At 36.1% G+C, this 25,735-nt stretch overlaps 2 protein-coding genes across 2 annotated transcripts; one reads left to right on the top strand and one right to left on the bottom strand.

Moving 5' to 3' along the window:
• Nucleotides 1-1,719: 1,719 nt before the first annotated feature.
• On the bottom strand, nucleotides 1,720-11,751 carry LOC138306957 (E3 ubiquitin-protein ligase rnf168-like). The gene is made up of 4 exons (XM_069247554.1): nucleotides 11,392-11,751; nucleotides 10,788-10,858; nucleotides 9,646-9,807; nucleotides 1,720-7,746 (listed from the first exon to the last, which is right to left on the bottom strand). Exons 1-4 carry the CDS (start codon nucleotides 11,681-11,683, stop codon nucleotides 5,584-5,586), a joined length of 2,688 nt encoding a protein of 895 aa, XP_069103655.1. The 5' UTR covers nucleotides 11,684-11,751; the 3' UTR covers nucleotides 1,720-5,583.
• Nucleotides 11,752-13,982: 2,231 nt separating this feature from the next.
• LOC138307935 (elongation factor 1-alpha 1-like) lies at nucleotides 13,983-23,757 on the top strand. The gene is given in 10 exon segments (XM_069248862.1): nucleotides 13,983-14,060; nucleotides 15,462-15,698; nucleotides 15,975-16,249; nucleotides 16,814-16,993; nucleotides 18,931-19,098; nucleotides 19,770-20,049; nucleotides 20,751-20,842; nucleotides 21,597-21,614; nucleotides 21,616-21,762; nucleotides 22,599-23,757. Coding segments are annotated over 9 exon segments (2,001 nt in total). The 5' UTR covers nucleotides 13,983-14,060; nucleotides 15,462-15,481; the 3' UTR covers nucleotides 23,223-23,757.
• Nucleotides 23,758-25,735: the final 1,978 nt, after the last annotated feature.

Raw genomic sequence — 25,735 nt, 5'->3', positions numbered from 1 at the left:
AAAATCCCGTGGCACTATATCCTATATGGAATGAAGTACTGATTGTACATGCACTAATGGCGAAATAAATTATTACATATTTTTTTGTGTTACTTAGGCATATATATATATACACGATAATACACCAATTATTGTTCAAATGATGGATATCATTCATGCTCTGCCGGCGGTGGAACATCTTTTAAGTAAGCACACAAACATTTGTTAATGGCAGCATCCTAATTCAACAATAACATACTAGGTAAAACATGTTTATATACCACTGATAAAGTATGACAAAATATACCAGAGGAATTTTGGCTCCCATCATAGAATATCTCGGTTTAAGGAAGAAATAATCTCTATTTTTTCCCTCTTACCTTTAAATATTTCACACGTCCATGGCATAAGGTCTTATCTAACAGTAAGTTAAATAGGTTCTTCAGTTGTTAAAATCCAATATTGCCATATTCAGCTCAGCTGACGTTAAATAAGCTTAAACAATGTTATGCAAGGTATAGAATTAGCAGATCCTAAAGATTCAACTTAAGAAAGATCATTTTGGTACATACTGAGAAATAGTGAAAACTAACTTTTGTCAAATTAATAGCCGTCTGACTGCCATCTTGTTATCAGACCAGACTAAAATCACAAAATGGTGGGCCCCGCCCCTCCTGCCCCCAGGGGGCCAGAGCCAAAATTTATACAAGTTCTGTTCCCCTTCCCCCAAGGATGTTTGTGGCCAAATTTGGTTCCAATCGATGAACTCTAGGACAAGTAGCAATTTATAGGATTTACCTCTATTTCCCCTATTGGGCCCCGCCCCTCCTGCCCCTGGGGGGTCAGAGCCAAAATTTATACAAGTTCTCTTCCCCCTCCCCCAAGGATGTTTGTGGCCAAATTTGGTTACAATCCATGCAGAACTCTAGGACAAGTAGCGATTTATAGGAAATGTTGACGGACGGACGGACGGACGACGGACGCCGCGCCATGACATAAGCTCACCGGCCCTTCGGGCCAGGTGAGCTAAAAATGAAATTAATAATGTTTCTTTCTCTGTCAACCATTTTGTTTTAAGATAGTTTCCACATGCAATAGGCATGTCATGAAATTTCAGGATGATCCTTGAGTACTTTCTGAGAAAGAACGATAACAAACTCCAATCAGCTTGTTTTGGGATCATTCCAAAAACGCAATTGGCACAACTTGGGCAGGTACATCCCTTCAACACTTTGAACAAAGAAATATTGATAACAATCTATGTAAAAATCAAAGATGGCTGCCTTTAGCTCATCTTGTTTTCAGATCAGTTCATCAGAAGGCGCAGAGGCCCTAGAGAAACTTATTTATGGGAAACCTCTCTATATATTAGCAGTTTTTTTTAAGAAATAGCAATAACAATCTTCATAGATAAAAATTGAAAGATGTCCACTGTTGGCGATCTTATTTTTTGGATCCGACTGAAAATGCAATAAGCACGATGCATGGACCAAGGTGAACATTTCAGACAGATCCCTCCAGGTCTTTTTGCGTAACTGGGATAACATGAACTGTTTAGGTTGAAAGTATGAATCCCATGTCGGGCAGTTGCCAAGAACTGATCGGTAGTTTTTCACCAAGTATTTTGGCACATACTTAAACGAATGTCTGTAAAAGGGATGTTTAAGTAACCAAACAAATTATATCCCAGACCTGGAAAGGTAGAAATAAGTATGTACCATATAAAACAGACAAACTGAAACACATTTTGAGACAAAATAGTCACTTCTTTATTAATCAAAAAGATCATCATACGTGACAAGCTAAATGATAGAATTTTCAAGTAATATTGTAACCAAACGTTCATTGGATAATGACAGAGGCAAAGTTGTATATTCTAAATATTAACAATGCTGCACGAGACATGACTATCTGCCTTAGCATTCACCTTATCTGTATACGGCTTCCTACCGAATACTGTATTAGAATTTCATTTCATAGAATATCATTTTATCTCCTCAACCATTATCATAACCAACACACGTTGATATTATATATTGTAACTGCCCCTGATTTTTTGAAAAAAAAAAGTTAAGTCAAAAACAGACTTAGCTTATTAATAAGTTAGTTTGGAGAAATGGTGGCCTGATTCCTATTAAATTTTCAAGACTACAAAACAATATCAGACAAATTAAACCATCCAATGTTTAACACCAATGGGACAATGAAATAGACAGCTATAGCAAAGTGGTCTTTATACACAGGTCAAACTCAAAGAAAGATACCTTATTAAGCAGGTGATCTTGACACAGTATATAACTAAGATATGTTTTACAGAAACTAGATACATATTTAAAAGGAACTTATATCTGAACACATTTTGGCAGTGTGTAGCCAACATAATGCACCAAAGGCTATCAAAATGTACATGTAGCGATGTACATACTTACAAATATTTCCAGATTACCAAAATTCTAGTGGTAACTCAAAAGAAATGTCACAGCATTATTATGAAGATGAATTTTCTTTCTGATAAATCATGACCTCTATTGGCCGATGCGGGTTCATGTTATTTTTCTATGAATTAGTTCAAGTCTTATACACATTATACTGCAAATTAAACATTGGGATAAGTTAAAATCTAACACAAAATTCTGATGTTGAAAACCTAGATTTTCATATCTCACGTCAAAGCTGTTTACAAATACACATCAACTTGAGTCGGATGTATCCTCTTTTACTGCATCAATGAATTTGAATTCACAGCACCGTCTTTACTTCTCCCATACATTGCACCAATATATTGTCCTAATGAAAAAGCTCAAGGTCATATGTCATAAGAGAGGTTATTACTGAATAGAGATTTTGAAAAAATAAATCGGGGCAATGGTGAATTATATTCTGATGTACCAGACTTCCTTTCATTCCCTTCATTACACTACATCAGTCCTAATGAAGGGAAGTAACTCTTGTAGATCAGAATTTTGAATTATGACATCAGTAACATTTATACAGTACACGTATAAATATATATATCAGTACAATGCTTATGTATAGATGCATCCTCGATACTCCAGGGGCTACTATCACTTTCGAAATATCCACCCCTGGACTATATATGTCATAGTAAAACTAAAGGAAACAGAGTAGAACAGGTTAAATTTAGTCCTTTGATGTACATTAAAAAACAGTTGGGCATCATTTTTTTTCTGTAGTCTTCAAGGGAAGCCTTTGCAGGCCTGTGATTGGTTCAGATTTTTTCTCCTGAACTGTCTTTAGTTTTATTATGAGATAGTCCAGTGGTGGATATATTGACAGTAATAGGATGGTATAGATGAGTTTCAGGAAATAGAGTAGGTTAGATTGCCTTATATACACATCACAATGTTCAAAACACATGTAGTATAAAACCTAAAAGATAATATATAAGAAGCATACAGTAAATAATGCATGAATAACATCTACTGCTAATGCTTATCTATTGTGTTCATGTATGTATGATATTCAGTTTCTTTTAGGAAAGTGAAAAAGTAATGAAACTATAATCAGGAACAATTTGTGTGTACTGAATTCATCCGCAATAAATCTTCTCACCAGTAGCTTAAATAAGGAGGCAGCCTGAATTAATTCATTCCTGAATTTTCATAATGGACTGTTCTATTTTTTGATTTAGAAGAGTCTAAAGTGTTTTCAGGGGTAAATGAGTTATATTACCAGTTTGATATTTATGTACATATACATACATGTCACATAATTTTAACTTGATATATATATTTGTGTAGAGAATCAGGTCACAGAAACAAATAACCCGTTCATATATACAGTCTAAATTTACAATTATGAACTGTACATGTATCAAATGTTCAAATAAATTGCCAAATTTTGATTTATATTGTATATCTAACTTAAAATTTTCAGCAAAATGGCCACTGGATCCGGTCAGAGAAAGTAATCCAAACCTGGTTTTAGTGACCACTTGCCACGTCAAACTTTTTCACCTGGCAGACCAAAAACAGATTTAGATATTATATATATAGACTAGCCATCACACAATAGGTGGTTACTGCTCAAGCAGATTCTACTTAATGAAAAAGTAACATTTTTAATTTCCAGACAAGTTGCATTTTATGAATAGATTTCAAAGAGATAATATCACAAAACATAAGTTGACTTTGATTAAAATAAACACAGGCTGCAGGAGAACCAAGACTATTTTGAAAGATATCCATTCTATTGGAAAAGCACTATGTATATAAAGAGTAAGAGTCTTCTTGTATTGTGTAATTAAGATAATCTTCGCAGTACAGCACATATAAAATAAATGTCTGTGCTGTGAAATACTCGCTGATATCATGTTGAACATATGCAATAACACATACTCCCTTGGAAGGCAACCATTCAAATTGAGTTCAATTACAATGAGTGGTTACAAATAAACTAGCGTATTTGCCATAACCAGCACCCTCCTAGCCTCCTTTACGCCTCTTCCCTCTTCCGGGGAATTAAAAAATTAAAAATGCCTTCCATGCCTCATGATATGGATATAATGATGACTTACAACATATATTTTAATTATAACATCAGCATTGAATCTCATACATGAACTTATATTTACAAGCCACATGAATCACAACGTAATTATGTGTCTCAAAGGCATATGCATGTTTACCGCGACAGTTTGTGTCATGATGACATATTGTACACTAACAAAGCGTTTTTAAAGGTTTTATGGCCACAACTAACATTTTTGTTCCCTAACAAGCCAAAAGCATCCCTTTTTTTCTATATAATATATTTAAGCACCCTAGCCTGAATGCTAATTACGGCAAATACGGTAAATCAAATGGCAGATCTAGACATCACAGATTACAGCATTTGCTCAACGTCTTGTTACTTTCGATCAAATGAAATAATAAGGCCAAATAAAATAATTCACTCCAACATGTGTTGCCAGTAACACTTATTAATAAAGAATGGTCGGTAGATATAGACATTTTTTTTTCTTAATATGCTTTTCTCTAATCAAGATTTTTCGCAAATGGTAAGAATTTGACTAATTATCTGATATAGATCATGACTTCCAGAGTACCACAGATACATTTTACATAAGAATATATACAAAATTCCTAATTTTGTGCAAAAGAAACTATAATATATTTTTGGTTGCTATATGTTTGCTTGGCAATTAATTGCTACCGGAAACGCAGGGTTTTCTTTTTGTATGGCCTATAATTATAAGTAATAACCAAGGTTACCGGAAACAAAGGCTTCTTTTTGTATGGCCTAAGAGCAATAAATAAATAATATAAGGTAACCGGAAACACATATTTATTTTTTGTACGGCCTAAGTAATGAATAAGGTTAATTAATGCCCAATGTTCTGCCCATATATATAATAATGATAATTTACTCATTACCAGGTAACTATAAGTGGTTGATGTAACATATATATTAAAAAAATGCATTTATTATTCATTGCAAAGTTCACATTTCTTGCTATATAAAATTAAAGATAGAATCTACATACAATGTACAAAGTAAACATTGCTAAAATCTAAAAGCTACATATATTATACAATAAAACTGAGCTTTAAAAATTTAATTGGTGTACTAAAAATTAGCGTCTTACATATCACTACAAGTGTTTCGTCTTGAAGGTGGATGGCGTCTTAGTTTATATTCGTTATCACTTCCTTTAAATCGACAGGAAGTCAGTCTTAACCTAGCTTCCATTTCAAATTCTTTAGCAAGTTTTATTGCGTATAATTCGTCAACTTTTTCCTGCCTTTTCCTCCAGTCGTCCTCATCAAACACATTTGCATCAGCAGGTTCAGATATACTTGTCTCTGTCAAGTCAGGATACTTAGAGTCTGACGTGTCACAAATATCACTAGTTGCTAACTCATAATCCTGTAAAGTCCTACTTTTGCTTTTACTACTTTTCACCGTTAACCTGGATTTCTTAAGATGTTTCAGACTTTTTGTGGTGTTTCCTTTTGAAACTTCCGTAATTTTTCTTCTCTTGAGTTTTGTTTTCTCACTTTCAGCATCTGAGATGCAACGCTTTTTGCCTCGGCCAACTGGTGCCTCAGAGTTCCCTTCATCCTCTTTTTCTACCAAGTCACTGCCATAAGATGTTTCCATGTTTGTAGAAACTTTTTCTCTTTTCTTCGGACTGTAATCTGGCCAAATATAATCCTTATTCTGAGTTGTTTTCTTCTTTCTTTTGGAGGAAACAGTTCTAGATTTGTTACAATCTTTCTCCACTTTGCTCATAAAATGATCAATAGTTCTAATTTTTGACTTTTTAGAACCTACCTTACGACCGAGATCTCCGTCGACCTCATCTCGACCAAGACAAGTTTCCTGCAGAGTGAAGAACCCTGGAGACTGCCCGGAATCTCTACAGGATTTACCTCCCTTTACTATCCAGTCAGTAATGGATCGCTGTGGACTGAAGGTTTCAAGTCTATGTTTCTCCTCTGAAATTTCTTTCTTGCACAGATTTTGTGATTGTAAATCTTCCTGTTTAAGTGCACAAGCTCTCTTTTTCCTGAGCAAAGCTGATCCAGACGAACTTCTACTATCACTATCGACATTGATTATGTTATTGTTTTCACACAAAGGAGGGGGAATGTCAAAATCCATTGAGTCGTCAATATTCGATTCTAGCGGAATCATCAACTTCTTAGCCACACACACTTCGTTAGATGACATTTTTATGTTGCCTTTATCCATCATATCTTTCCCCTTGCTTCCTTTATATGTCTGTTCAACTTTTGATGAGTTGTTCTTATCTAATCTATCCATGGCTGATTGGTTTTCATTTCTTTCATCTTCATCATTTTTTTTCAAAGTTAAAGTAGATTTAGACAACCTACGGACATTACTCTTTCTTTCCTCTTCAAGTTCTGACAATCGTCTTTGCATGATCGGGCTGCAAGCATCCAAGTCAGATAACGACAATTCATTGTTTGTTGGTGAACTAAAACTGGTTTTGTAAAGGTTTCTGGGCGTTGTTCGTATCAACGACGGTTCAACGACTTTGCCACTGGCTAATTTTCTCGGCGGTGTGACGGGACAAACATTGATTGGTTTGAAATGGTTCAGCTCTTGTGTTATACTGTCTAGACTCTGAACGCTAGATGCCCGAGATGCTTTTGATGAAGCACGTTCGTTTTTAAATATTGATGGAGATGAATTTTTAGGTTTGTCTGAAATAACTTCAATATCAGGGGAAAGAATAACAGAACGACTACCACCACTACTTTCCGGACCCATGCAGATTAGCCCATCGCTCGCACAGGAAGACGATCTTTTTGACAAATCTTGTGACAATTCATCCGAAAACAATCCCTCATTTTCTGTATGCATATCAACCATACCATAGTTCCATGAACTTGCTCGCGATTTACTTTTTACAGAAATATTTGAGCTGCAGTCACTTTTTTCTTGATTATTACACATGTATGGAAGTGAACACCCACTGGATTTACTATCAGGGTCCTTCACTTTTTCTACCTTTAAAAACTTTCCAGATTGTTCTGAAAGGTTCCGGTCCGGTGTGCTGTTAAGAAATGGCATAGAAGACGCGCTTGAGATGCGGTCAGCTTCCTTGAGTTTCTCTGCCTCTCTCATCTTACTTATGAAGGATTCTATGGTTGACGCTGGCCGGAGACTGCTGGACCGTCCACTGGTTCCACTGCTGCATGTGACGACTGATGTGGATCGAGTTAACCTTGACTGAGACTCTGCCATTAAGAAGTTGATGGGTGCATCTGTACCTGCCTGTAAAATAAACAAGAAAATTAAGTCCAACAGAAAGTGAACCGTTCCTACCAAATTAATTCCCTTAATGACAATAAATGGGGCATACTGGCTTAAAATTTTGGAATGTGGTACGACTTATATTAGGATCAAGGCCATTTGATATTGCTAAATATTAAAGCCCCATTATTAGATTTCTGCGATATCTATTTGTTTAACCCTACGCCTTGCCCAAACAAAAGTCTAAGAATTTATGAAATACAAGTCACAGGGAAATTGTGTTACAAAAACGGTCATTTTTTAGCTTCAAAGAGGGGAATTTTTAAATCTTCAGGGGAATATTAGGCCAGAGGGGCAGTCATTCCTTGAGGGGAAACTACGGTACCCATAAATGGTAGCAAATCATAGACTGATTCCTGATGTACAAGAGTACACCTGAAGGGAGCAATATATTAATAATTACCATGGCAATATGGATTCATTTGACCAGTTTGAAAGAGGGTTGGTAGGTAGAATTTTTTGTTTTATTAATTTTATTTCTTTTTACAAACAAGGACCCAGTGGACCCACAGGGGGCCAATTCAATGAAAATGGATGTTGTCATACATTTTTTGTATTTAGTGGATAGACTGATGAGTGTATATATGACAGTCATGTGATTTTTTTTCCAAAAAATACAAGATTTGAAATTTTTTTAAAAAAATCGGGATTGAACTATAAAACAAAGAAAGGGACGACAGTCGCCATATTGGAATTTTTACCCCCACCTTGATTAAAGTTATTTTTTCACAATAGTTTACCTTTTTCCTAGAGTCATAGTCATGCATCAGTCCTCTGATAATCCATAATCACACACATATCATGCAAAAGCATATAAACGATGTCTATATATAGTCCAACGCAATATTTTAATCCAAAATAACCTGCGCTTTCTGACTTGTAGATTGTCATATATACTCATCAGTCTATCCACCAAATACAAAAAAATGTATGACAACATCCATATTCATTGAGTTGGCCCCCTGTGAGTGGACCTGTATCACTCACCTGTTATATGGTAAGGCCAAAAAAAATTATATGCATGTTTCAGGTTACATGACTGAAAAATATAGGGTAGGTTGGTCAGGATTTTTTTTTGAATTTTATTTTTTAAATTTCAATTTTTTTAAGAGGGGTGGGGGAGGAGTTGAGTGGCTATATTACTACATTACAGAGTAATTTAATAATACATGTAAGTTGTCATTCAAGCTTTAGGCTATCTAGAAGTGTTTTATTTCTCATTACCGTATTCGAAATTGAACTTTATCTGGATTAACTTAAAGCATGCGTAAAAATCTAAGTTGACAACTTCACACAACATTTTTGTTTTGAACCCCTGCGACCTTGAATAAAAGTCAAGTTCATTCATTTAAACTTGGTAGCCCAACATGCTATATGACCAATATCAGGTCTGTAGGCCTCTTGGTTATTGATAAGAAGTCATTTAAAGATCTTAGCCTATTTTGCCTCTGTGACCTTGAATAAAGCTCAAAATCAATCATTTGAACGAACTTCATTACCAGAAAGATTTTATAGGTCCCCTACTTACTTATTTAAATGGAAAATTACCCGGCAAGTCGAAAAACGGACACTGCAGTATGGCATAAGCTCGTCGTTGGACCAGATGAGATAAAAACAAACCAAAGACTTTTGTACTTGTGACGATTATAAATTAAGAAGTCAATTCTTGACTGACAGGCAGACACCATATCATGGTATCGCTTTAGCTCACCTTGGTCATTTGGACCAGGTGAGGTAACTAATAAATAGGGGAATAAAGCAAACAATACAGTATTGTATTTTAGGAGAAAATACAGTATAGGATAACTCTACTAATGAAGATTTGTATGTAAGATTCTATCTACATCAAAACTTTCATACTTCTTCCATGACATCTGTCAATTCTTTTGCAAGCTTTTCATCTTCTTGTTCTGTCTTCTTTCTTCTTTCCAGTAACCCCATCTCCTCCTCTTGTAACTTCTTGATGAGGGCTTCACTCGCTTCAATCTCTTTCTGCCTCTCCACCTCCCTCTGCTTTGAAAGCTAAGGAAAATAAATATGGAATTGGAATGCAAATTTAAAATAAACTATATGCTACTTATAGATTCAAACATTCATACATGTATTGTAACTTATATTTATAGGAATTATTATCAAAGAAAATTTGTGACCCAAAACCAGCACGCAGTCAGACACTAACAAAAGGAAACTGTTTGTTTTGACAGTTATCAATACTTTAAATGTTACAATTATGGTGCATATTCATGATCAGCGTGTAATTGAGTTATCTGCATGTGCCTGTTAGTTAAATTGGTATGACATGCATGTGAGATTAACATATGTTTTAATTATTTTTCAGAGAAACGATATAATTTTCCCTCAGAAATTATTTCAATAACCTTAATTTAATTAATTATATGAATTTAAAGTACATGTAATAGATTGGTGATCATGAACATGCACAGATCTGCAAGAACAGATATCTGTAATATGTAACGACATAATAATAGGCTTTAGACCCTTTTGAATGCCAAAAATTGTGTTGCAGTTTAAACCAGTCGAATTCAATCGTCAAAAGCCGCCTCTAAACTCAAAAGGCATTGATGATCACGAGACTAAAGTAGGGGTTTCATTATTAGGCGGCACACAGTACATTTTGCCGGCTAAACCTGGCTGTACATGTGCACCTGGTACCGCCAGCTGATTTGTCCCTATATAATACCCCTGCTAAAGCTCTATCAAGATAATAGGAAGAAAACATCCTCCATGAACATGAAATCTTAAACTGATCTCTCATTAAGTAATTCATCACTTAAAAACATTTCTGAGGTGGGACAAGAGCACAAGTTACACTAAGTATATTCAGAAACCAATGCCCTTCTTGCAATTTGATTTAAAATCAAAGCAACCCAAAAAATTTAATCAACCAATGCCCTTCTTGCAATTTGATTTAAAATCAAAGCAACCAAAAAATTTTAATCAATAAATTTCTTATGTTACATAATTAGATTTTAATTAAACACCTTCTCCATCTCTGCTTCATACTCCTTTCTGATTTCTCCTGGGTCAGAAAGCTGGATGATAGGAAGATAAACTGAAATAAAAAAAAATATATATTATTACAATCAATATATATATGCACAAACAGAATTTACAGATTTATTTTTTCAGTATATAAATACTTTTGTGGCTGATTTTTCCAATTTGAAACTTGAATCGAGTTCATATTCAAATTGTTTAACTGTCCTAGAGTGAATAACATTTATAATAGCGATTCATATTGTATAAAAATACAGCTGTGTGTCTTTGAGTCATAGCAGATTATGTGAAAAGTGTTCCACGACCGCTCAAACATGTACATCTGTCAGTGGCTGTAGACACGATAGTATCCTCACAAATTAATATCAATTTGCAATATAATTTGATTGTAGAAATGATGTTGTGTGTGTTTTCAAGTACATAAACAATAGTCTTCCAATGGATATATATCCTACTATTACTAGCCTATTAGTATTCATACCTTACAATTAAACATACTGTAGAGGTATCAAATGACCTAAAAATAGCAGTTGTCCAAAATAGGTCAACAGATACCGAACACAAAACGACCCAGGCGACATAACTTACCTCCATTATCGTCGTCGTCATCGCCTGCCAATCGCTTATCAACTTTATCTCTATAGCTAGTTTTAATGGTATTCCACAACTTTTCATTAACAAGGTTTCCATTTTTTGTTGCTCGTCTGGCCCAGACTGAAATCCGTGTCCGGCAAAGTGGGCAGCTCAAACTAGCCTCCTCCACATTTTGTTTAAAACACGGCATACAGAGGGTATGCGAGCAAGGCATAGTCACCGGCTCGATGAGTATACTCATGCATATTGGGCACATGCAGTCTTCGACTGCCAATTTCCCCATCATGACAATTTGGAATGTTTACATGGACATCCTACATGTACACATCCTGTGAATTTACGCCATTTTGTTGATTGGCGCGCGCCCAAGCGGATGCCAAGTTCGCAGCGCCGTCTATTGGGCGATATATTACCAAACGAAGTTCGATAACTCTTGCTAAATTTTCGATAGTTGATATCGCCTTTGGGTCCAGTTTCATGAACACTGTACACATATATAGTCATTAATTTGGCTTACTGCTACTCAATAGGAAAGCATTAGAAATTAAAAAAAAAAAGACGCCTTAACTTAACTCTTGTAAAGCTTTTCTATGAGAACAGGGCATTATTAAACGATATTCATCATTTGAACATTTTTGTTCTGTTCATGTGTCTAATGTAACAAAAACATTTTACATATATCAAAGATTTAATAGTAATTAAATTATCTATGTGCATATAAATAATGCTTTATTTTGCTTTTGGTACATGTAAAATGAGTACTTAATTCTATATATAGGACATAGTGTTCTATTCTTAATATCTTTATCTTGAAGTAAAATTAGGTTAGAAGCTCCGAACTTTTGGTGGTAATATATCATGCAGTGTAAATTAAGTAACTTTTGTATCTAAAGAAAAATACTGGGTGCAATATATATACATGTAGTAACTAATTAAAGGTCCACTATCATAAACATATGCTATCTTTTCGAAAATGAATGTTTTTTTTTTTGTTTTTTTTTTTGTTTTTTTGTTTTTGTTTTTTTTTTTTTTTTTTTTTTTTAAAGGAATGTATTTACACGTGATAGATCTATGGTTTTATAGAGTTGCAAATGTTACTAGCTTAAAACCGTTCATACTACACTTATCATAACCTTCTGAATTAATTGAATGCTAAATTTCATAATGCGGGTCGTGTTATATTTCCAGTCGTCGTCCTAATTACCATATACTACAAGTAATAATCAATATTTTACCGTGCGTTTAAAAAGTTGATTAAATGACCGCGCCAGTCGGCAAAATTGCGACATGAATTAATGACAAACCAATGCAACATGACATTTATTCAAAGACCAAAGTCGATCCTTAATTTCACTGCATTTATGATATAAGATATCTTGATTGAAATATAAGATATATAGTATATGAGATATCTCATATAGTTCGAATGAATACGGGATAGACCTTGCTCCTTCAATAAATGTTAAATTGGCTTGCCATATGCATTGTTCAGTTGTTCACTGTTAACGTATATTACACAGGAAATCTTGCATTTGTTTGATGTTGTAACCTCGATCATCTTATGTAGTTTTTGAACGTTAATTTTTAATTTTGTTTCGGAAAGGTCGCTGATATTTAATGAAAATATCTAGCTGTATATCAATGCTTTATACTCAATTTGACATGCAAAATCAAATTAAACCGAACCCAAATACATTCGCATATTACAAAGTTAAAGGCCCATTACTTTTCCGAAGCAAAATATAAAGGTTTCTTAAAAAACATTAATAACATCAGAAAATACATACCGATGACCTAAAATAAGGTTACGAGACCAAACATATGCAAGATTTCCTGCGTAATATATGAAAACAGTGGAGAGTCAATTCGCTGTTTTGCCGTCTGGCGCAGTGATAGTCAACTACCGCGCGGTATTTAGGACGACGGCGGGAAACATAATACGACCCGCGTTATGAAAATAAACATGTTATTTATTTTAATCAAATCGTTCAGAAGGTGATGATAAATGTAGTATTAACGGTAAGTTAATCATTTTTAAGACTCTACAAAAATATCGATCTTGTTTTACATTCCCATTTTAAAAATTAAAAGCCGTTTCGGAAAGGTAGTGGGCCTTTAACTGCCCTTTTGTGTAACGTCATTTACAATGTATTCAGAAAAGGCGGCGTTACAATCGATACCTACTGTACGTAAATAACCGATTTCAACCAAATAAGCGCACAGGACGTTTAAAAAACGAAGAAAAAATAATGAAAAGGTGCTTAAGACGAAATTATTGCAAACCTATACAGGAACGATAACTCTGGACAGAAAGTGACACTCGATGAAAGGAGAAGCATGTTATTAATGTATTGATATTAGTGGGTATTATAGTTAGATTATCGCTGAAATATTGACGTCCTTAACAATATAAACATACAATAAGTATGCTGAATGTCTATATCCATTTCCGTTGATAATCCATTTATTAATCTCTTCTTTATTCCTAATCCACATACTTTCTATATAGGTATAATGTACCTACTTTGTATACCTATATCCGCCTTTGTAAATGACCACACGTTGACGTAGAGCAGGTCAAGCGACGATTCCCGATTATTTATTTGTTTTGCAATAGCTGTATTTATCAGAATGCATTACACTGGCATGTTGACCACGACAAGGTAAGACCATTTTTATTTGGTTACGATGACCAAGGGACAGTTTTCTCCTGGGACCGTCCCATTACTATCTAATATTTCTCATAATGAAAAGCCGTGAGATTTGTCTAGTGGTGTGGCTAAGGTTTATTCATATCACAATTTTAATCCGTTACACCCATTTAGGAGATTAAAATCGTACATTGTGTCGGCTTTCTAAATTATTTTATAAGGTGGATATAAGGTATCGACCTACTTGAATGACAGTATTTAACATATGTTACAGCTTTTATATATATTACAACCATTCTATATCTAAAATCTTGCATACTTTTCACTCCGGAAAATTTGTATTACTTTTTAACGAATTCAAAAATAAGGTTTTATGATACGATTTGCTAAGCCAGATTAAAAACCATGAGAAATGAACATTTCCATGTAAACCTGAAACATTTTTCCTTCTAGCCAATAATAACTACGAAAATTAGATCTTATATATATATATTATGTAATATTAGATCTTAGATATGCTCTGACTTTCCTTTATAAACACAATATTTTTTCAAAGTAAATCATCCTGTCAAATTAAAATTGCTGAGTGAATTTGCGACTCGAATTTTGATCATATTCTTGCTGCAAATTTTGCTGAATATCTTTTCATTATGCCTAATGAGAAGATATTCAGTACAATTTTCAGTAAGAATATGACCAAAATGCGGATCGCAAATTCATTCAGGAATTCTAATTTGACAGGATGCTTTACTTTGACAAAATAATGTGCTTATATTGTAATTTACCAAAATAGGGTCACGAGGGGTAAGCATATTGCATATCGACTTCATCTTCATGATCAATTGCTGTGTTCTTCAGGGTGACGTCCTATGGCCATCGTTCTTCTTGTTATTATAAATAAACATCGGATAATTCTGTTGACATTTGTCGAAGGAAGCGTATCTAATGTAAAAATAAGGACCTTGATTCGGTCCATATAATCTATACCAAGGCGGAATAACATCATTGTCTAGACAACTCAGGTACGAAGAAAACAGTATTCAGAAACATTAAAAAAAACCAAAGGGGCATCACCAGTTTCCCACTATACAGATAGGAAATGCTCAAAGAAAATGAGAAAGGGAAAGAAAGCTGATCACGATTAAAGAAACCCTTTTAAAATGATTTAATCAATTTTTCTTAAGACTAATTTAGATGTAGATACCAGGTATAGAGACATACGCATATGCTTGCCTGGATTTAACTTACTTATTATTATAGTAAATTTGTGGACCTCAATCAATGTTAATAATTCATAAATATACATATACAAGAAACACAATTTAACAAAGAATGACAATATAGATTAATTACAATATTTGATTGATAAATATGTAGACTACGGTAATTCCGAAGGTTCCTTTGCTTTTGTAGACCGACTCTTGCAATTTACGATGGAAAATGACAACGAGGCTGGCGGAAATACAATCGACGATCGAGCAACAAGTGGAAAAACACAAAGAACACCAAGTGTGACTTTTGGTGGTGTTCATTTACTCGCCACACCGGATCTAACCGCCCCGATACCGGAAACTGAAGACTACGATCCTACCAGAATCCCTTCCGGTATACTCCGGAAGTCTAGCGTTGCAATGGATGGTGGGATTCCAAGTAAGTAAAATCCAATGTAAAACATGTTCATGACCGCTGATTTTAATGAACACGTGTTAATCAATTGTTGTCCACTTGTAGAATTGTTTCATATTTTGAAAGTTCGTTTGGCAAGAGTTTTACCTTTTCGTGTTGTTATAATTCTTACTATTGCACTTGTCTTGTGGGCGTCTTCTGTCTTTCTTCAGCTTTATCCAACTGAATGATTCTTTTAATTGATCCTATTCGGTTAGCAACGAGTCACCATGCAGTCACGTTTGCTTTATTTTATTTTAGCCACGTCCATTAATGTGCAGCCTGCCACGCCCACAGTCGATACAATGATACCAAATCGTGAAGCAGAAAGCAGGGCACGTGCACTCCTGACCGAAGAAACCCCAATGCTTCCGACTAGACCAACAGTCAGGAGCAGAATTGACAAGTCTTTTGTAAACTTCGTTGTGATTGGTCATGCCGATTCTGGTAAATCTACCCTTATTGGACATCTGGTTTTCTTGTGTAATGGAATCGACAAAGAGACTATGAATAGACTAGCACGGGAGGCCGACCTGGTATGCTTTTATTTCAGTTTTTGATTTCACATTAACATTTTTTTGCTGAAAAGAATAAATTAAAAAAGGAATTTAGTTTGAAAATAATCACAACTTATTCATCCTTCAATACGTTGATGTTGATTTACACTTCACCAAATTACCGAGGCGTTCCTTATGCACACTGCACATTTTGGTTTCTTGGTGACGTGTGTCAATAAGATTTTAGGTTTAGCTGCTGGGTCTACATTTGCTCGTCAAAATAAGATGCAGTTCTTCAAATCATTTATTAAACTCCATGAGTTGGGAAAAATGACGAAAGAGTAAAGCTATATTTCTATGTAAATTCAAGATGACGTTCCATCTGCTTTACCAATCTATTTACACCAACCAAATTCTGGCCAAATATCAAAGATTCAAATTATTATAGCATATCTAGTTTCAGCAATTGCTTGTTCTGGATCCATCTTATAAATTGATGAGAAATTAGGATAAATAAGATGTTCAAAGTTACTACACACCAGGTACATTGTCTGCAATTTTTAACAGTTTCATATTATTTAAGTCTTTATGCTTCTTCGACAGGCCGGCAAGGCATCTTTCAAATATGCCTGGGTAATGGACAAGCTTAAAGGAGAGAGACAAAGAGGGATCTCCATCGATAGCAAGTTAAGGCGGTTTGAGACCTCGAGTAATTATGTGGTCATCATAGACTCGCCGGGACACCGTGATTACGTACACAACATGATAACGGGCGCCTCACAGGTAGGTGTGCTTTACGTCATATCCACGTGCACTCTCGATACTCCAGGGGCATCATCGATACTCCAGGGACATCATCGATACTCCAGGGGCATCATCGATACTCCAGAGGTTACTATTACCACCATATGTATCCACCGATGGAATATAATATATACACACATAGCAAAACTGGAGGTTTTATGGGTGACACCAGCTACTTTTGTCCTTGGATGAGCATCAAAAGGATTAAATAATGGTACACTATGGTTGAGTGATCTGTGACTTTGAAGTTTGACATCACTCTCTATGTAATCATTAAAAGGAGTATCTGCAGTCTCCCGATCTTACCTTCAGTTTGTTATGGAATATTGAAGGGGCGGATATAACCGTAAGAGTGACTCCTGGAGTGTTGAGGATGGTTCACATAGGATGAAATTTCGTTGCACAACCACAAATTTTAAATGTAAATAATCAAAATGCGCCGCAATTAGCGAACCGCTAACAATGATGTCAAGATAAAGGTAACCAAGGAATTGAACACAGTCTCTCTAAAGGATAAATATTACCGGTTAGTTGTACATTTCAGATATGCTGTCGATATCATAATTTTCAGCTATGTGCACTGAAAGAAGTTTTAATATCACTGATGACTTATTTTCGTGGGAAAGTCAAAATGTATTTTTTCTCTTCCGCTAATTCATAAGCAAATCTGCTGATACTGAATTTTTATTTATTCTCTTTATTACCTTAATTCACTATTAAATTGACAATTTCCCATTTTAAATTCCGACTTTTAATCCAAATTTCCGTTAAGTTTGAGAAAGAATTTGAGATCTATATCAGGAATTAACCTCCCCTAGAATCAATTCTGTATGTTTGGTTTGGTCAAAATGCTTACATATGCGGAGTAAAACAGGGTTGCTTCTTAGCCCCAAACCTGTTTGGCATATTCTTTGTTGTGCTGCAGAAGGGATCTATCTGGGACCAGATTAAACGGTAGGCATTTCAAAGGCGTACGCACTAGAGCAAAGTCAAATATCCGCAGAGCTCTCATAAACCCCAGCAATATATGCAGTCAATGACTAACCGGTTTCCTAGGCTTTGAAGGAATTTAGGCTGACTATTGGCATGAAATAACCAACGTCAATAGCTCAAAATATACCAAAATCACTAGCCATCACCATCATCGACAACTATAATTGTGAACCAGGCAATGAGTTCACTTACCTTGGCCCAACCATCACTGACAACCTCTCATTAGACTTTTAAAGAGATCAACAAGTGCCACAAAAATGACACGCCTCTCAACCCGTGTGTGGTTGCAACTGACTACAACTATGTGAGTCTACAACGAATGTGTAGTCAGCACGCCGATGCACTGGACATCAGGAGATACGGTTGTACACAAATTCCACCTGTGTAGCATCTGTCGTATCTTCGGATTACCCTGGAATGATCGAGTGACCAGTGCTAAGCTCTCATCCGTGCAGGTTCCCAACACATGTATCTCATGCACAAACAGCACAGACTGAAGTCCCTGGACTTTCAACACAAACAACACAGGCTGAGTCACGTCCACCGCATTCCCAAAGACATCATTAATGGCTAACTGAAGACTGGAAAAAGAAGCGACGGACGTCCACAGCTTGCCTCAATGGTGTCTGTAAAAGAGATACGTTAATTGGCTGTGTAAACTTTAAAACATAAGCATGGGAAGATTTGATGTTGTTTTCAGCGATAACAATATTTTGATCAGAAAGAGAATGGCGTATCATCAGACAAAGGATTGCTTTCAACTTTCCTATTTACCATAACCTAATTTACTTCCCTATCTTATCTCAACGATCTGTTACCCGGCTTTGCTTGATTAGTTTTACCTTTATATCATTGTTTGACATTAAATGAAATAAAATTTCTCGATTTCTATTTATTTAGTTCCATTTCCGGTTGTATTGCAGGCGGATGTCGCCATATTGGTGGTATCGGCGGAGAAAGGCGAGTTCGAACAGGGCGTAAAGAGGCGTGGACAAACTAGAGAGCACCTGCAAGTTGCTTACTCCCTCGGGGTGAAACAACTTATCGTTGTCATCAACAAGATGGAAACCACTACACCGCCCTATAGCGAGGTAAATCAAATGTTTACCTTATTCAACATCTGTTCCGTAAAATTGAATGAGTCTTGGAGTTCAATATCATGTTTTACAATTTCTTTGCAAATCACCATTAATTTAAAAAAAAAAAAGTAAAGTAAAGCCGAAGTAATAGAATATACAATTGAATAGGAACGTTTCCTGTCCATTCTATACCAAACAAGTGTGGACTTTCACCTCTCGTTTGTCCAATATACATATCAGGCCAAACAAAAATAATATGTTTGTTTAGGGTTACTCGACCGACCCTAATTTTTTACCGCCGTCCCTATTTTTTTTCCACTTTTCTACGAAAAAAAATTAAAAGTGGGGATTTCCATCTCAGACTACGGTTCTGGCCATTATTTTAGAGTGAAAGACACTAAAAATTAAATCCTCCCGACCTACCGATCCTTTTTTTTGCCTATGTAACCCTAAACAAACATATTTTTTCGCTTTCGATAACATCCTTGATCTGGATTGCCAATTCAAAGTTCATATAAACACAAATGGTATTGGCACTAGCCGAAAGTTTTCCTCCAGATTCGCAGGAGTTTTTCTACCACTAAAACAGAAGACGTCTTTAATGTATTTTACTAGCGCCAACATGAAACCATAATGCCCATAACCAAAATGATGTTTATAGTAGTATTGACGATATTTTCCAGACGCGATACAACAACATAATAAAAGTGTTGATGCCCATGATCAAGCGGATCGGGTTCGATCCAGACGCTGTCGCTTTTATCCCTATATCAGCGTTTGACGGAGACAACTTGGTGAAAAAATCAGATAACATGCCTTGGTTCCACATGTGGAGAGTGAAGAGAGGTTCCGGTGGTGCCGGCGGGCATACCCTCCTAGAGGCCTTGGACCAAGTAGACACTCCTGTCAGAATGCAGCATCGACCTCTGAGGGTGCCAGTCCATTCTGTGTACAAATTAGGAGGTACGTAATATTAAAGATTCCTTCAGTAATTATATTGAGAAGATGTAGTATAACTCTGTAGAACTTTGATGTAATTCATATCGACATGCAGTTGAATGCATGTGCATTGCGAATTTCGCCATTTCATACAATGACGCACCCACTTGTACGTTTAGATAGACGAAAATATCCGATTGGTAGACTATTGCTAGATTGGTTTCCGCGGCAATTACCCCCCTTGCGGAAGCTTCAAAGCGCATCCTGGCGGACAGTAGAAAACTAAAAGGAAGGGAACCAGTCTAGATTATTGCTAAAACGACTCAGAAATGTGAAAGATATAACATCTTTGTTATGCAGCCTTCATGCATGCACATTTGTATAGATAAATGCATTATGGAGGTGATCGTAAAGCGTTTTTCGTCCGTTTGTCCAAGTATTTAAAAGTGAGTTTCATCTACGTCCTTGGTTTGTCGTATCGGTATCACAGTTTAGATGTATAGATTTGAATATTTTAGCAAGTTATGTTTGAAATGACCTACAAATCAACTATAGTTTGCACATCAAGTCGATGTATCCAACAATAGAAAATGTCTAAAAGATTGGTATTTACAGTATTAATTTTGTTTAAAAAATTCTTCATTATCAAAGAAAATGTCAGTTGTATTACAACCCTGCACATATTTAACAATAACCATCACCCGTCTCATGTCTGATGTTTACAGATATTGGTATCGTGACAGCAGGGAGAATACATTCTGGATGTTTGAAGCCAAATATGCCTGTGACCTTCGCTCCAAACGACATGAAGGCTAAGGTAAATAACTTATATTAACTCAACCTAGGTAACATTTAAGTGGTAGCTATATTAGCGCCTTTCGCGGCTTCAACATACCGCTAACATGGAATGCCCTAGTTACAGCATATGCGCTAAAATTAGTGCATACCAAAATAAGTGTATTGACAGTATTTCAAAGATAACTGACATTGGTGCTGGTGTTCTTTTTCACATCTAGTGGTCTAGTGTATGTATTATAATACGGTCATCCTTCCGATCATTAGCTCTCAATATTACGGTCATCATGTTTTGATAATACGGTCCTCTCGGAGATATTTTTCTAGCGTCCTTTGCGTTAAAAGCATACACTTACTTGCAAACCGATATGATTTTCACATACAGCAGGTTAAACTCTTCCTTCGAAGAGCAACAGAAAACTTTCAACGTCATCTTAAACCATCAAAATCAATAAAAAAAACTATGCGAATCGATTTCGCTGGCGTCCATCTTTGAAGACCGTAATATATATTACGGTCACCAGTGTGTGCACAGTGTATAATGGCAATATCTAAACCAGCATTTTGCTACAGTTGTCATTGAAACGTGTTGCACCAGGAAAAAATGGGATTGAGGTGAATAAACATCTACCGGTGTCGTACAGAAAGCAAACGCGATGTACTGGTGAATACCTAGGATATTTTCCGTGATTACAGATTTCACAATTTATTACCGCTAGCAAACTGGTAATCAGAATTAATTAAGCTGGTTTATATTGCTGTCCATATGGCAACAGGTGCGAGCTGTACAAGTGTTTCCGTGAGGTCATGACAGAGGTACACGCCGGGGACAATGTTGGCATTCAGATCGAAAACCTGGGACTGAAGGACATCAAGAAAGGGGATGTGTGTGGGGACCCAGAGGAGGACCCTCCAAGGAAAGTCAGCAAATTCACAGCACAGGTTAGTCACATTAACTGTTAGATATATTAGATGTGGAAGTTAGGTCATTAAGCAATATATTCTCCTGTTGTCATCCTATGCTTCTGAAGGTATAGACACAATAAACATGTATAAATAGACACTTTCGTCTTTATTTATTAACTTCCTTCAGTGAAGATGTCAGCTAAAGCATATCAAAGCTCTTCCATCAAATAAGAACTATATGAATTATTAAAAGGTATGTAACATAAACTACAAGAAAGTAGTGCATGTAGGAGTCTTGGTAACCCGTTTGTCACCTATATCGTTTTGTCTGCCATCTGATCTCTATTGATAGCCCTATAAAACATCTTTCCAGCTCGTGGACTCATTTCGGATGACATTTGACTGCCCTGCTTGAAGGTCGTTAAAATTCATTCGAACTGTTGCTCTAACCTAATGGCATGATCGTAAAAGGCGGCTGGGATCTTAATTATCATTTCCCTGTCCACGTTCCCCTTGACTCCGCCTAAGTTTTGTCGTAGGCTAAATTTGTACTCGTCCCTATTCTAGGCTTTATCATCGTCTATAAAAGTTCAAGCATTTGCTCCTGCTTGTCGCTCAGCATAAAGAGAGTGAAACGATTGTTTTACTCGTTGTAGTAATACTTATAATATGATGAGTTTGAGGACCGCACTACCAGTGAAATAGGGCTTTAACATGCGCAAGATAATCACTGTTTATATAATATACACTACATCATTATATCGCAGCTTGTTGTATGTAAAACATATTGTTTTAATCAACTGATGATTTTTAAAGTCGATTCACTCATCAAGTTGATCTTATTATTTTTTCTTTTCTTTGCCATCTTTCAGATCCTGGTGTTGAATCATCCTGGTCAGATTAAGAAGGGATATACACCCTTACTCAATGTCCACACTGCCAACGTTGCATGTAAATTTGTCGAAATCAAAGAACGATGTGACCGCCGCACAGGTGAAATGGCGGAACAATCGCCATCTTGTTTACTTCCTGGTCAAGTGGGCGTGGTCGAAATGGTTCCCACGAAGCCGTTGTGTATTGAAAGTTTCTTCGATTATCCATCACTGGGACGTATCATCATCCGGGACCTTAAACAGACAGTTGCAGTGGGCGTGGTCATTGAAGTTGACGGTCGACCGACACGCACGGATGACGATAAGCTAAAAGGTCAACGTTTTGCATCTAACAATTTTGGCGCGGACTCCCAGTTAGATAATCTCACGCTCGGTCCGGATTCTCGTCCGGTGACTGCCGGAGATCCGCAAATAGTTAAAACTGACGGAATGGAGCCAAGTGCACCAATTGTGGTTAAAACAGACCAGGCCGAATCCGAACTAGAAATGGTTGCAACTGATCAGAACCAGACAGGCTTGACAGACGATAGTAAGATGGACGAGCTCCAAACAGAACGGGTTACGTTTAGAACAGGTTCCGGTAAACTCGAGTCTGAATTATGATGTGAAACTGTTCAGTATTGCAGTTCAACCTGTATATAACGGCCATCCAAGTGACACAAATATTGGTTCTGCCGAATGGTTTAATATACAGGTCAAAGAGATACGCGTACGATAGTTTGGACCAAAAGAAAGTACTAACACAAAGCAGATAGTAGTTACAAAAATTCTAGTACATATGTATATATTTCTTAATGATGCTATTATACACAGTGAACATCGTCCTTAAAAGCACTAGACGTTATCACATGGTCAAGCATTATTGAAAAATCCACATGATGACATTTTTACTTCGGTTTTCTGTAGCATCTTACTGTTTGATGGAAATTGTGACAGAAGTGAGTTATTCCATAACGTCATAGATTTCGCTGTCTGTGTCTGTGACGATTTTCCCATTAAGATTCGTACTTTGGACACCGTGATGATTAATGTTACACTTAACACTATTCTAGCTTTCTGTCACTTGATTATGAGTTCGAACCCTATGTTGAGCATTTGTGTTTATAAATATTTGTTAAATTAAACTGTTTATGGGTTACTAGTACTTTATCGTTGTTATTTGTTACTAAAAGAACACAATAGGAACATTGAAAACTTCCTTTTATTGTAAAGATGCGTTAGATGGTACAATGTATATGGCACTACACCACGTCATGCAAAACTGCAAAAACAACCCTCAACAAGCGCCATCTCGAACCATCAGTTCGTTCAACCTGGCATCCTTAGCGCACACAACTGTCTCTGCTGTAGCGGTGTCGCTTCGTGATATGAACCCTTTTAGTCGCCATCATGTACCAGTATATTGTCTTTCTCGTACTGTCCAAGTCCATTCTACAGATGCTATGCCCGTCAATTGCCCGCAAATGCAATGTATCGAGGCTGGGAACCCTCAACGTTGCTTTTCTACGACGCACAGAATGCCACTCATCCGCAAAGTTACTAAACCTACTGTAGCTAATGAAATACGTGGGTACACGTGACTAATATGTACATGCATGAATCGCCACGCTGCTTTGACAGCTTGCAACAATGTGATTGTCCCTCTCTTGCCTCACATTATAAGTCTGGTACCAGATCCTCATACGTGTTGAGGGTGACTAGGTGATTGTAACTTAGCAAGATCAATTGCAACAGGCGGGCATTTCAACTGCGCTGGATGATATCGTCAAATTTCCTTCCAAACCACTGTTTTCTTCCGGCATTTGATTCAGACATAAAAAACAACGTCTGAAGTCTATGACCAACTTCAAATGTCAACTATTATGCGATTGGGAGATTGCTATGTTGCAGAAACTCGCTATAGCTGTACATATTGGTCAGAGAAATGACAACATACGCCTGCATTGTTCCAAGTGTACTATAATCAGTAAAGGGGAATAACCCGTTATACGTTAATGGTTAAATTATCTCCACTAGACCGTACAGTATGTAATCTAATTGCATCCACATGTTCAGAATGTTCGCCATTTTCGTCTAAATCCCGGGATTCCACATACATAATTTATAGACGGAATCGACCTCAGAAATAGCATTATCTGCATTTTATATTTTCCGTTAAGATCGATCTGTTCGTCAAACTAAAATCTATAGATATTTGAATCAAATAAAATTATACATTATTGTGGTGACGTCGTGAGGAATTTATTAATTAAAGAAAATTTGAAACTCGCTACATAAATTGTCAAAACATGATTTCATCATCAATGAGTGATAATGGATAATCTTTCCCCAACCTAATTAAAGTCAAACTTGTAATATCGCTGATCTACGACACACTCCATTGTCAATGATTGTGCACATCATAAGCTTACCGTACACACAGGAACATGGCACGATTGTTTTAACCAACAGTATACATATATATATCATACTATAATATATACATGTACGTATACTGATGGTTAAAACATTTCGTGCCAGGTCCCTGTGGTCGCGTAGAGCAGTTGTAGCGGAGAGAAAGTATTAAACTCCAAATGACGATACGTACGTTATAGTTATTTTGCCATGCAGGTGGGATATCAACGTTTCCTATTTTTTTCTCTAGTTAATTTTCTTTGTGTCGACCTGTGTAAAAGTTTGATTACTTTTAACAGCCCGGAACATCCAAATTAAATATGTAAGCTATCCTCACTCTATATGGATGGCATTTATTTGGGGAGTTTGCTAATGGTAGACACTACATTGCTAAAATAATGAAAATCATTTTAGCATTTTTTTCTAAACATTTCTTTTAATTTTAAGAAAGAAAATATATTTGTCTTCTAATTTTTGAATAATTTTGATACCTGAGTTATCAAATCTATGTGATTCAAGATGGAATTTAAGTACCTAAAACATTTCGATTTAAACTTGCATTACGCTCAAAAATAATGGCCTGGTTATGCCCTTAAGAACTAGGGAAGAATATCTGGAGGAGCATAAAAAATATCAAGTTCTTTTATTATTATTTCCTAGTTTATCTTAAAGTTGTATTTCTGGTAATTTTCACTGTAACGATACATTGCTTAAACATTTGA

Source organism: Argopecten irradians, chromosome 14 (genome assembly GCF_041381155.1).
Source record: "Argopecten irradians isolate NY chromosome 14, Ai_NY, whole genome shotgun sequence".
Classification (NCBI taxonomy): domain Eukaryota; kingdom Metazoa; phylum Mollusca; class Bivalvia; order Pectinida; family Pectinidae; genus Argopecten; species Argopecten irradians.
Note: the sequence above shows the minus strand (reverse complement) of the source record. Positions and strands in the feature narration are given on the sequence as shown.